Source organism: Cupressus sempervirens, chromosome 1 (assembly GCF_028749045.1).
Source record: "Cupressus sempervirens isolate cs-2001-9-10 chromosome 1, ASM2874904v1, whole genome shotgun sequence".
NCBI lineage: Eukaryota > Viridiplantae > Streptophyta > Pinopsida > Cupressales > Cupressaceae > Cupressus > Cupressus sempervirens.
The window spans coordinates 480027928-480041264 of NC_143118.1; the positions used below are offsets into that span (position 1 = coordinate 480027928).

At 35.6% G+C, this 13337-nt stretch overlaps 1 protein-coding gene across 1 annotated transcript; it reads right to left on the reverse strand.

Moving 5' to 3' along the window:
• Nucleotides 1-5141: 5141 nt before the first annotated feature.
• Nucleotides 5142-13111, reverse strand: LOC149578361 (two-component response regulator-like PRR37). Its single transcript, XM_089828477.1, has 9 exons — nt 13037-13111; nt 11152-12026; nt 9635-9796; nt 9395-9528; nt 8903-9064; nt 8056-8236; nt 7468-7915; nt 6216-7218; nt 5142-5633 (listed from the first exon to the last, which is right to left on the reverse strand). The coding sequence occupies exons 2-9, from the start codon at nt 11732-11734 to the stop codon at nt 5529-5531; spliced, it is 2778 nt and encodes a 925-aa protein (XP_089684603.1). The 5' UTR covers nt 11735-12026; nt 13037-13111; the 3' UTR covers nt 5142-5528.
• Nucleotides 13112-13337: the final 226 nt, after the last annotated feature.

Below are 13337 nucleotides of genomic sequence, written 5' to 3' on the forward strand. Positions count from 1 at the left end.
CTACCTCTATACATGTGCCTACAACTACACTTGTGCTTGTTCATGTGCTTGTACCTGCCATTTTTTGACATCTAACACTTAGTTGCTGATTATTTTAAATAAATATTATCAAATAAATAACTATTATTAATAAATAAAATAATAACTATTAACTATTAATAAATAATATTAATCTATTAATAATCACAATTACTATTATTAATAATATAATATTAATTATTTAATTTTATAATATCTATTAATTTAATTATTTTTATTTTAATAAAAAACAAAAAACAAAAATTAAATACATTTAAGGTTCGTTGGTCGATAAAGGTTGTCGCAGTAGTGTTGTAGCAGCAACATACTACCTTACGACAGTTGCTACTACTACGACAAAAACAGTTGTGCAACAGTATAATGGCAGTTGCAGGTGGGTGGGGGGTTGGAGGCCCCGTCCACCTTTTTTATTATTGTTTTTTAAATAAAAACAATCAAAACCAAATTTTTGCAATTCCCATTTTTAATATGGTAATATAATTATCACAATAATTTAAAATCAATGTGGTAATTATATTATTATTATTATTATATATAATAGATCTAATAAGGAAAACACAAACAACTAATCGAATTTTGCATATTAAATTTTGATTTCTTTTCCAAACCCTACTCCCATTATACTCTATCAAATTAAAAATCTCTAAACTTACAAAACAAGGGTTTCAAATTTTAAATTCATTTACAGATGTTTTTGAAACGAAGAACTATAAAACTCACAAACAAGGGTTTCAACCCAATTAAATTCTGAAAACAATTACATTCAGACATGGAGAATATGAATATTCCAATGAAAGGAACTACTGTGCAAAACCCATAAGATCCTACCTGGATCTAATGCTAAACAACGGATGCACGAAGCTCATAAGCAATTTCCCCTTTTTTTGAAAACCCTCTTCTCATAAATTGGCTCCTCCAAACCTCTGTGTGGAGAAATGAGCTCTAATTTCTTAATAAAGAGCTTTCTCCCTTTAGGGTTTCAGTTTTGCAATCACACAAAACCTTTTTCTTAATTATTTTATTATATTTTGATTTCAGGCGCAACTTTATTGCATTTTAATTAAAATAATCTTTATTAAATTAATTCTTTCTCTCTCTCTTACTAAATCACAAGAAATCTTTAAGAGTTTAGTATAAAAATGAAACTCCTAAATATACTATTATTAAATTAAATAAATATGATTACGTCAAAATTAGAACTTTAATTAAATCTTTAAATTTTATTTTTTTATTTAATTAATTTCACAATTAATTAAATATCAATTTTTCTTATAAAACTTTCATTAAATTATCTTTTAATTTGATTTAACTATCACTAAAAATCACAACAGACCCACAAAACTAAATACGAAAACCCAATTTAAAGAACAGAGTACTAGATCAAACTAGGGTCAAAATCACGAATTCATGTCACTTGAAGAATTCGAAAGGGTAAAACTCAGATACTTGCCCTACTTTCTAGGACAATTATAACATCCAGAATACGAAATCAAACTCAAGGGTCAAAATCGCAAATTCACATCATTTAAAGAATTCAGAAGGGTAAATAACTTATATACTTAACCCATTTTCTAGGACAATTGGTTTAGGGGTCAGGATTTGGACTCGAGAATTATCTCTCCTCTTTTACCATTGAGATACTACGATAGGGCACACTCACCCTGACAATTCAAGGAAGTTGATGCCCAGTACCTGCAATTTGCATAAAATCTGAGCGTGTACATATACATATAAATCTAAACTAAACAAGCAATGGTGGGAAGTGGTGCATCGTGTAGTTCCCAACTAGCAAGTGACTACGACTCCCTCCCTCAACCACATCAGAAACATCAAACTTAATGTAAAACATACAAGTGCACCATACACATGCAAATATGGGGTAAGTATCCATAGAAACTACGTATAAACCATCCATCTATCTATCATCATGAAATAACTAAAGTCACTATATGAACATGCATGTATCATCTTTGAAATAATCATGAACATATGAAATAATTAACTCACTCATCACATATATAAACTGAGTCTGAAATAACATCTAATTAAATCTAGTAACCAAGTACTGCTAATCATAAAATATAACCATAAAACTAGCTTAAAAGAATTCGACAACATAACATGAAAAGTAAACTAGGGGTAGGCATTTCATGTATATGCATATATATGTATATACATATATACAACTATACATACATATATGTAGGCATACATACATGTGTGTGTGTGTGTGTGTGTTTATTCTCATATCATTAATCACAGAGATTGTCTAACCAAAGCTACATACTTCAACACTACATTTACAAAGCTCTATGTAGAACTCGTATAGTGCAAGGTGGTCTAAAAGTGTCATTTTAAAACATTCAATCAAAACCCACCACTAAGACTAGGCCAGTCACTCAAAAAAATGGTATTTTTTGTACAAATGGACCAATCAGCAACCAAGAAAACTAAAAAATGATCAATTATTAGTGTGTGTATGATCGGCTATTACATGTGCGATTATTTTGAAGGGCTTTTACGAACAATAATTGAGAGGGAAAGATAGTAGTGTCAATGGACAACTAGCTCATTTCCCTTATATCTCATTTTTGTGTTGTTGAGCTCTCAAATTTAACTCCTTACAATGATAACATAATAAATTTAATGATTGTGGTTAGAGAAAATAATAAAGAATGCACTTCATTTTATGATTGTCTATTTTGATTACCAAAAGAAGTTATTGCAAATGTCATTTTCTTGCCACATGGCATACATTGAATATAAAATCTGATAAACCTCCATTGACCACGTTATTTTGCTTTTTACATGTTGATCAAGTGCAAGCTCAAGTTCATATATATGTTGGAGGAGACCTTGCTTCAATAGGGCTTTGTAGATGGCGAAGTAGAATATTTCAATCGGCCTTAGTGTCCAAAACTTTATGGGGTTGTAAAATTTGATTCCTAGACCTAAGGGACCATAAAAAGGTTTAGAGACAATGTCAAATGGGCTAGTGTCTAAGACATGTAAACGACTGACATCAAGGCCAATACTATTGAAAATCAAATGTTATAGCGAATCCTTGAGCAACAAAGGATATGGGTGTGAGTCGACCAATTAGACATGAGTTAGCTTAGGACTATGTTCTTGGATTTTGATGTTTAAGTCGAGGTCGCACCTTTAATATTCTTTCAAATTTTATATTTGATGTTCCTCTTCTACATATCTTTGATGTACCCATTATACACTAAGGTGCAATTGCTAGTTGATACTAGATAGTCATGAAATATTGAGATTGAGTAAAGCTAATTCATAGATAACTAAATTGACTAAAGAATACTAAACAGATTAAATAGTTCAAAAAGAATAAATTAACATTAAATAACTAAGAAAATATTTAATTATGCATGAAGAAGAAATAAATAAAAAATATTTTATTTATTTTTGAAAAGAGTTGGAAGAAATCGATTAATCAAATAAGTTTATAATTCATTTAAATATATAGAAAATAGTTAATAAGAACTACAATTGAAAAGAGCAAGTTAATTCAATTAAACAACTATTAAATTAGAATTTAGAAAAGAATTTAATTAAACAAATACAAATATCTAATATAAGAAGAAAAATTAGATAAATATAATTAACCAAATAAAAATATCTAATATAAGAAGAAAAATTAGATTAACATATAGTTTAAGTTATTCTAAGTAATTAACCCAAAAATTAGTACAATAGAATAATAGGACAGTTTTAAAAGTCTTCTATACTTCCAAATGCAAATTTAAAAGTTATTATCCAAGAGTTAATATATAGTGACTAATTGAAAAGAGAGGAGTTAGACTTGGATCTATGATTGAATTTGAAATAGAAACTTAAAAGGACGAGTCTAATTAGATCTAATGTACAAGATTGCAGATTTGTTAAACGAAGAAACCATCTAAAAAGCTTATAAATGCTTAATAATTGATGAGTTTAATTATTTCAATTAAAAAATCAAATCAATCGAAATCGTGTGCTAACACAAATCTTTAATGGTAGACGCCAAAAATTACATTAAAAAATTATAGGGCATTAATTTTCGCCGCTTACACATTGTGGGAAGTTAAAGCCGAGACCTATAAAACCCTCAAGCTATTCCCAAACCACTTAAAAAATCAAGGCTTGCATGATGCTTCCAATTAGGTGCGACATGCCGCCGAGGTCAACCATTTAACGATAAGCATTTGCCAACATATACCCCAAGTTCGAATCTCTTAACGAATTTATGCTCACATTTACACGATCGGTACTAGTCTCCAAGTTGCCCAGAATCAGAATTCCTCACGTAAGAGAAAACTAATAAAGGCTTCGCATACGGAACCCCTATCAATAAAATAAAATAATAACAACAACAATGACGTTTAACATTATTTGAAATTATGACTTTCCTCAAGTGCACAGCTACAAGATCTCTAAGATGTCTTTTTATATCATTTTCCAGAGCCAATACTTGCCACAAAAGTAATTACTTAATTGGTAAAATGTGCAAAGTTAACAATTGCTGGTTACAGACAGGTGATAACCGTTCTCCCCTATAGAAGAGATCCCGGAAAACTGAAACTCCCTTTCAATTCAATTTCAAGTCTAGCTGTTTATCAATTATATATGTCCTGTCCACTAACTGTGCTTTTCTTGAGGTATACGAAGTATATGCTGTCATATGTTCTTAGGGTTTATGCTGCCCCATTTTTACTGGCGTGTATCGTAATTTGCTACCATCGCTGCTATTTTATGATCCTCTGAGATGATTCTGGATTGCTTATACTTGACATAATCTTCTTCTTCCAATAAGAACAAAAAAAATAGAATTGGTTACCCACCAAAATGATTTTTCATTTCTTAACTAAAAGTCATGAACATTACCAATAACAGAGTAGTTTTATGAAGACAGGAAAGAAAAACTACGAATATAGCATGAGGAAACAGTCCCACAACAAGAATTGGAGCAAAATTAGTTTCAAAATTAGTGCTGTCTCTTGCCAGAAATAGCACCTAGAGATACAGTTACAAATTTATATATATATATTAGTTTCAAAATTGGAGCATGAAAAAACAGTCCCACAACAAGAATTGGAGCAAAATTAGTTTCAAAATTAGTGCTCTGTCTATTGCCAGAAATAGCGCCTAGAGATACAGTTACAAATTTATATATATATCTTAGTGTCTGGCCCAAATGCACACTTGCCATGACCCAGTTGCTTAAGAGTTTGAAACAACACTTTGCAAGGTGGATTTGGGGAAATGGTAGGCAACAGACAAACTGTGGAATGAGTATGTATTGAGAACCAGGAAAACAATAGATCGTGTTCATTTCAGCATGTCATTATATAAACAAGTTCCAGTCACAGTAAAAATTTTGTAACAGCAAACTGAAGCACTCTTTCCAAGGTGAGAGCACTCCAAGTAAGGGAGCCGTGCTGAAGTAATCTGTCTGAGATCAAGAGGGTGGCATTTTAAATGTGTTCAACTCAATCGACATCACCACTACTAGGTTCATATAAAGGTTGACGCACGAATTGGCCCCTCACCCTCGGTCGCTGTTCTGCAAGTCTTTTCCTGCTTTGATAACGAACCTGGAGGAAAAATTACAGGAATGCTGAGTCCACTTGCCTTATTTCATTTCCTATGATAACAGAGTTCCAAGCTCTAAAATATGAGAAAAAATAATTCCAGAAATGTTTAATATAGCACTAAATTCACTGGGACAAAATATGCAGGTAACAAGCATGGCAGTGGGAGGAATAATGTTTTTTTGACATTGGAGTGTATCTATCATTGGTTTACTAATGAAGTTGACTTGGCTGCCGACATGCATGCTAAGAGGATTCTAGTCAAGACATTCATGACAGTGAGAGGAAGGCCCAGTGACTTGAAACATAAATTTTTTGGCATTGGAGCATATCTATCATTGGTTTACTAATGAAGTTGACTTGACTGCCGATGTGCGTGCTAAGAAGATTCTAAGTGGACAGATGTGAGGCCAGATATTTTAAAAGGGACCACAAGCCAGGTAACTGCGATAAAATTTTGCCAGAAGAATTGCAACTCAAACTTTGGCATTTTAGCAGAAGAGTGGGCATTCTCATAACCCTGAAATATTGCAACTCATTTACAACTTCCAAAAATATAAAAGAAAATTAAAAACAGCAGACTACCTTCTTTTCAAAGCATCTCTCTTTTCTTTTCTGACGAAACTTGTTCAATGCTGCTTCCCTCTGGGCAGATCGATTCTGGTCAACTCCACTTCCACTTCCTCCAAGGCTGCTTTTTACTATATTGCCAGCGTCACTCTCCCCATTTGTTCCTGGAGTGACAGCAGCACTACTCTGCCCATTGCTATGACCATTCTGTCCATTACTCCCATTGTTACTTCCAGATGCGCTTCCATTGACACTGCCATTTCCATTTCCATTGCTTCCATAGCCATTGTTACTTCCACTCTGGCCATTGTTACCATCTGGTGTGCAATCAACCATGTTGGATGACCCACATCTAGGGGCTGTCATGGTAACATTATTCATAGTGTGTTCATTTTGATTAGGATGCTCATGGCCATGCTTGTATTGCCGATTTTGATGATGGTGATGATGGTGATGGACATGCTGCACATGGTGGTGATGGTGATGAACTCGAGCACCCAACAATTGCTGTTCAGTCTGAGTAGAATTTTTACATATTTCTCCTCTTTCATTTAGGTTCTGTGCTTCAGAACCCCAGAGAGATGGAGCATTATGAGAGTAATACATAGGATGCACTCCAGAACCATAAACTGCAGGTACACTATCATATGACTTAACTCCTGGATGCATGGACACAGGCTTTCCGGCCTGTGGTCCTGCATTTGTACCTGATAGCATGTCATCCTTGGTAGGCATGGACCTGGGAAACACATCTTGACCTGGACCCATAACAGAAGAACCCAAATCTTGATTGTTGCTACTTTGTGACAGCTGATTATGCACAGGAGCAGGTGCTGATGCATCACCCCCACTTCCTTTTGAGGAAGCCACCGTCTCAATTGGAACCGCAGCATGTACAGCTCCAGTTTTCCCACTTTCAGAGGTCATACAACACTGCCCTCCATATCCTTTAGATAATGAATTGGGTTGAAATGAATCTCCAGATGGATGAGAAGCCTGAGGGCCATTTGTGTTATACCTGTTCATCACACGAAGCTCATATTGTTAATTAAGTTGAATAATAAGGAGTGCCACAAATGCATTGCAAGAATCTGACCTAATTAAATTCTTAGTCAGAACACACTGTTCATAGGACATTCATCAAATTAGTCCTCAAGCCCACAAAAAATGACTAAGCTTCCCATTAGAGTCCGATTGCATTTCATTCATACAGAGAAATAAAAATCAGAGACTAAAAATGGTAAATACTAAATACAAACTCTCTTACCTTGAGAATGCTGAACCACCAGATTGTCTCAAAACATGCCTATCTTCACCTTCCACATCTTCTTCTCCATTTTGACGGGGTCTTTTTAAAGTGAGCTCAAGGAAGGGCAAATGTTTAAAATCAGCCACTGTTTTATCTTTCATTTGTGTGGTCACCCATCTCTCTGGAACTTCCCTGCTAGCGCAGTCTTCTAGCTCTACATTCCTGCTTTTGGGTTTGCTAGCTATGGTGCCAATCAAGTCAGCAGCCTTGGTAGCTGTCTCACGAGGACTAGCATCAGTATCCATAGGTTCCTCTGTTTCATCACCTTCTGCACTACTTGCCAGGGAAGCTTTTTCCTTGCTGGTGTATGCTTGATTGCATAGAACCTTATTATCCTGCTTCTGTCCAGCTTCTACATCTATTTGTCCATGCACAGCGATTTCCAGATCCTTTCCCATTGCAAAATCTACAGTCACAAAAGATGTAATCAGTATAACATATCTGGAATCTGGATCTAAAATAGCTCTGCATTGTATGTAATGCCGATGAACCTAACAACAGCAATTCATATATATTGACAGCAGATAATTTTCTTATGTGCCTTACCATATGGTTTCTCATCCTTGCATTCTCTAGAAGTTCCGCTTGGGGGCATCCATTCATTTTGGACTATCCCTATTTTTGGTTGAATAACTTGTGCAATGGTGCTGCAGTGAGACCGACCGAGATCCCATTCACTAATATGTCGAGGACTCTCAACCTCAACAGCTCGCTTTGTCCATGAGCTCTGCAAAATTGAAGAAAGTGAGACTTCCCAAGCAATCAGTTTACAGGTGCCTGTATTTGGCAACAGTTTTAAAATGGTAAAATTCAGCAGAATGCAGAAAGCCCTACCTAAGTCAAAGATTATTTTATCACTTTAAATGTAAAAGGTTTTCAGATATAAATGGGGCCTGGTAATCACCCATGCACAAGGAAGAGAAAAAATAGCTAATGCATAAAAATTGCAGAAACCAAGTCCACTGAAGCCTCTTTCCTAACAGCTCTCTCGCTAAAAGAAAACATAACTTCATTTATTTCAGCTACACATGCACAGATATTTTACAAGCATTCTCAGATGGTTTGATAATGTGGTATTTCAGTAAACAACTATAGATTGGGATCAAAGAAAAGCACAAATTATGACACAGGGGTCATAATTCAGACTAAATTCTGTAATAAAATTTATCTCCACATTTTTTAATTTCTTTGTTAATTTTAGCTAATTCAGAAAGGTATTTTGGATTTTTCAAATGCATTGCATGTAGATATCGAAGGAATTAGAATACATATAATTCTATCAAAGATAAAGTTCTTTTTCTTGTAAGCTATTGAAAACAAACATTTGCAGACTTTTGAAAGTGTGTATGAACAACAGGAATGAAATGCTATGTGCCTTATTTAATATACTTACTTGAGTACCACTTCCATTATCACTCCCATCTCTGATATTCAGACCAATGCTCCCATCATCACTGTCATCATTGCTGCCAGTGTTGTTATCAGGGTCGGCTTCACCATTTGGTGTCACAACATTTTTTGTTTGGGAACCAGTTTCACTACCACTTCCGCTTGACTGAAAGGTTAAAAGACAATTCATCAGCTCTAGTCCTCAATAATCATTGTGATATGTTTTTCAGAATTCTACACTAGCAATACCCTGCACTAGATATTTTCCCGCAGAAGCAGCATAAAGAATCATCATTGCATGTGAACATCATTATGACACAGTTCTTATTTAGAGTCCAGCCTAAAAGCATGGGCATGAACAAGAGTTTTCTAGTCAAAATAAATAGCTTTTCCCACAAACAAAAGACACCTATGTTGCCCAAATGAAAACAATTAGTGACAGTATTAACAAAAATTACAAAATAAATAAAATGAGTCTTAGAAGGAAACTCATTACACTGTGGCATCTCCTCCAAACATGCTGCCATAGATTCTTCAGCTCATTCTTTCTTACAGGTTTTACAAGAAAGTCTACAGCACCTTTTGACAGGCATTTGAAAACAATGCCCATAGAATCATGCGTAGACATCACTGTCAAGAAGAATCATCACATTTAAAGGTTAATAGAATATTACAATATTACAACATCACATCAAACCTCAATAAAAATGAAGCTTATTTTAGTTACAAAACTTACTTATAACAGGTATATTTTTGCAATTCTGGTGACTCATGATCTTGCATAGGAGACCAATGCCTGAAAGGCAAGGCATGACTACCTCTGTCAAAACTAGATCAAAATTATTGCTTGGGTCTTCAAGAAGTTTCCATGCTTGCTGACCATTTGCAACAGCAGTAACTGAAAAACAAAATTCACCATCCAAGTTAGCCAAACAGTATGAAGTTGACAAGCTTCTATGCCACCATTAAATAACTTAAACTTCATTTGTTAAACTTATGTCCACCATATTAATGCTAGGCATGAAAAGACATCGACCATTACAAAATTTTACATTTTCTCACTTTGTGTACTGCTGATATGATATTTTTTTGTGGAGTTATGGCTCCAGGAGAATTATTTTAAACCAACCAGCAAACTGATCAAGGGCATACCAACCTCATGAGATGTTTGTCTCTGACTAAAACATCAGAGCAGCAAGCAAATACACCTTAAGAGGAAAAATAATAAAAAATATACAGGATGCATTAAAATCGGGGTATCCAGGAAATTACTAACATCACACCAGATGTCAATATTGAAGGCCTTTGAAGGCCTTTTTTGTCCTTCTGTATCACTTTTTAGACATTACTATTAAGTACACTTCTCCCTATTGTGAAGTATATGAGTAAATGGATACAATAAGCTGCTCTAGCCATTATGTTTGCGCGATGCAAGCTACAAGGGACCATGAGAATTAACTTTTCTTTTTTCCATCCCTCAGGTACCCATAGAAGCATTATACTTAAACACAAGAATGCCACCACCCTACTTCTATATTATTAAATTGCAAAATGGATCTCAAAAACATAGAACATGAGTTACAACAGACTAAACATTATAAGGCCATCAGAACTTGTTTTCCAAGATATTAAAAGAAAATATAATGCCGTCAGTACCCTATCCCCCTAATTTAATTGTTGAAAAGGTGAAAGCTTCAAGTAATCAAAAGAAGCCACAGCGTGTAAGATAGCTGCAAGATCTCTGTACTTTGAAATGGCAGCCACAAAACTCATATGAAATTGGATGCCTAAGAATAATTCTTGAACTCTTCACCAAGAAGGGTGCAATGGCATTCAGGAATATGCAAACAAGAACAATAAGAAACTAGAAAGTACAGCTCAACAGCTTTCAGTTGCATAGCAAACATGACGAGTTATGTTAAGCAACAGGTGGCTTTATCTACGGGATATTAAATATCAAACAGACCTTGCAGAAAGACGAAGGCATCTTTTCAACAACAGCACAATGTCTGCAATTTCTTATGTCCAAAATTTCTGGAAAATCCATAAGCAAAAACCTTGACTTGCGACCGTTCAAGCATTTCATATCGGGACTCAGAGAAAGTTGCTATGCACAAATTCCTTAATCTACCATACTGCTAGTCTATGCACGAATTCCTTAATCTACCATACTGCTAGTTTATTTTCACTTGAATAGCACAGCATAAGATATATGGTATCAAACAGAAAGCAAATAGAAGGCTTTGGATTAACCTTCATAACTGCAGTTGCGGAGGAGAGCACTGACAACTTGGCGAGTTGAGTCATCATTTTCCACCAAAAGGACTTTCAAACAACGTTGTGCAAGGAACCTTTCCCATCTGATTACGGGTCCTTGGATCTGAGGCTGTTGCTGTGGAAGGGCAGGTCCTGGAAGTTGTACTTTGGCATCTGTTAAATGCCAATTACCATCCACAACATCATCCACCGGTTCATCATTCCTTGATTCATCTTCCTCCGAGAGCTCCTGCCCATCACCCATCAAACCAGCTCTGACCTCTTGATCTGCTTGCCCCCGTTTATTTACTTCTGCTCTGCTATTAAACCCCACACTATCATGTCGAACGTGCACATCTTTTCGAGAAGGAACTCTCTTGACATCCATTTGCCGTTCATTGCTCTGAGTAGATGATCCGTCTCTATGTCTAAATCTAACCTTATCGGAAATTTCACCGTAAGTTCTCTTTGGAACACGTTCACCGTCAGATTCCAGGTTCATTATAAATTTCACTTGCTTTTGCACTCCTTGGGAAGTTTGCTTAAACTTACTATCCCCATCTGACTTACCCGTTGTCATGACCCAATATCCTACCTACAAACACTCCGCTTCTGCAACAAACAGTATCTAACCTTCCGATCCCTGACCAACACCAAACTTGTAACGAAGAACAGCAGAATTTATGTGCCTCAGTTCACAACTCATCTGCTAGGCCTTACCTTTAGGCTTTTATCCCGACCTTTGTCTCAGGCAAAAGCCTATAAGCGTCAAATATTTCCCCTATCAAAACCTCAATACTCCGGACCTCGTTATTGAAACGCTTTTTCTAGTCACATTTACACTGCAAGTTCGATCTGACTTAGATTTCACTCTGCAAAAGAAAAATACTCAGCATCAAACCATGTAGATTTGAATCATTTACAGGAAAGCGAAAGGGAAAAGACTAATAGAAAATTCCAGCTCATACTTAGCGAAAAAATGACTGAACCAACAAAACATAAAACTAAAAGCATCTCACATTAGCAAGGATTTCGCGTTTGCTAATTTTAGAAACTTGCAGACACAAAGCTTTATAACCCAATAAATTAATAACAAGTTTCTGTTCAAATTTACTACAACGACTTCATAATACAATATTGTGAAACAAGCAGCAGAAAATTAAAAATAGCAATGGGTCTTCTCGTACAAGCAAGAATTTTCCCTGACTGATTTTAAAAGCCTGCATAATCAGACTCTACAAGCCTTTTCGGTATCGATTTTGAGAAGAAATGGGGCATCCTTCAGATCGCAGCAACGTAAACTACCAATACTGAAGAATTTTCAGCGTTATCAACATTTTGAATACGCATCGAAGCACAAAAACTTCGAATTTCCCAGGAAAGAAACAACTTTTCTCTTACTAAAAAGTCTCTCTCAGAGACGAGAAAATAAAAATAAAAAAGCACGAAGATCATGTACAAAAGAGGCAAAGATTCAGAACAGCAACAGGATCCCCCACAAAAAACTTCGAATTTACCAAAAAATAAAAGAGCATCTGTGACTCTCAGACATTTCAGACACCCAATACGGCCAACAAACTCATTTCATCCACGCTAAACTAAATGATATTCAACAGAGAAAAAACCCCACAAAATACGCTACTACAAGACAGGAGAATACTCGAAAACACAGAAACCAGAATCCTTCCCTCAACACAACACCCTAAAGATCACACCGTAGAACAACGAAACACGCTGTCAGAAACCATTCAAACAACTCTACATCTAGAAACAACAAACAGCAAACAATAATCCCATTTTCCAGACAAAAACTGGGAAAGCTAGACTGAAAAACAACACCATTTACAGAAGACAAAGATCGCAGAAGAGGAAGTAGCATTACCCGTGACAGCCGTTACAAAAAATCGCTCCAACTTCTGCAGATCCTCGAGGGTTTCCGCTCTTTTTTTTTTCTGATAAACATTCCTTACAACACTCGCAGGCTTATAAGATAAAAAAAAATGGTCTCGCGGAGATATTAAGACGTGGAAACCAGCGTGGCAGAAATGGAGGTCTAGAATGAACGGGATGAAATATCTGCCTGCCATCGTGGCACGACGACGTGGACGTCAATTCGGGAAAATCTAAAGCAGGGCTGAGCATGGACGGGCGTATCATACAAGATCGCAAGGGCGTTACAATCG

What these genes read in the sequence shown, in the direction of transcription:
- LOC149578361 (XM_089828477.1), bottom strand. Translation starts at nt 11,734, where the DNA reads ATGACAACGGGTAAGTCAGATGGGGATAGTAAGTTTAAGCAAACTTCC. An exon ending in CCGCAACTGCAGTTATGAAG is followed by an intron (nt 9,797 to 11,151) that starts GTTAATCCAAAG and finishes TTTGTTTTTCAG; the next exon opens with TTACTGCTGTTGCAAATGGT. An exon ending in CAAGGATGAGAAACCATATG is followed by an intron (nt 7,916 to 8,055) that starts GTAAGGCACATA and finishes TTGTGACTGTAG; the next exon opens with ATTTTGCAATGGGAAAGGAT.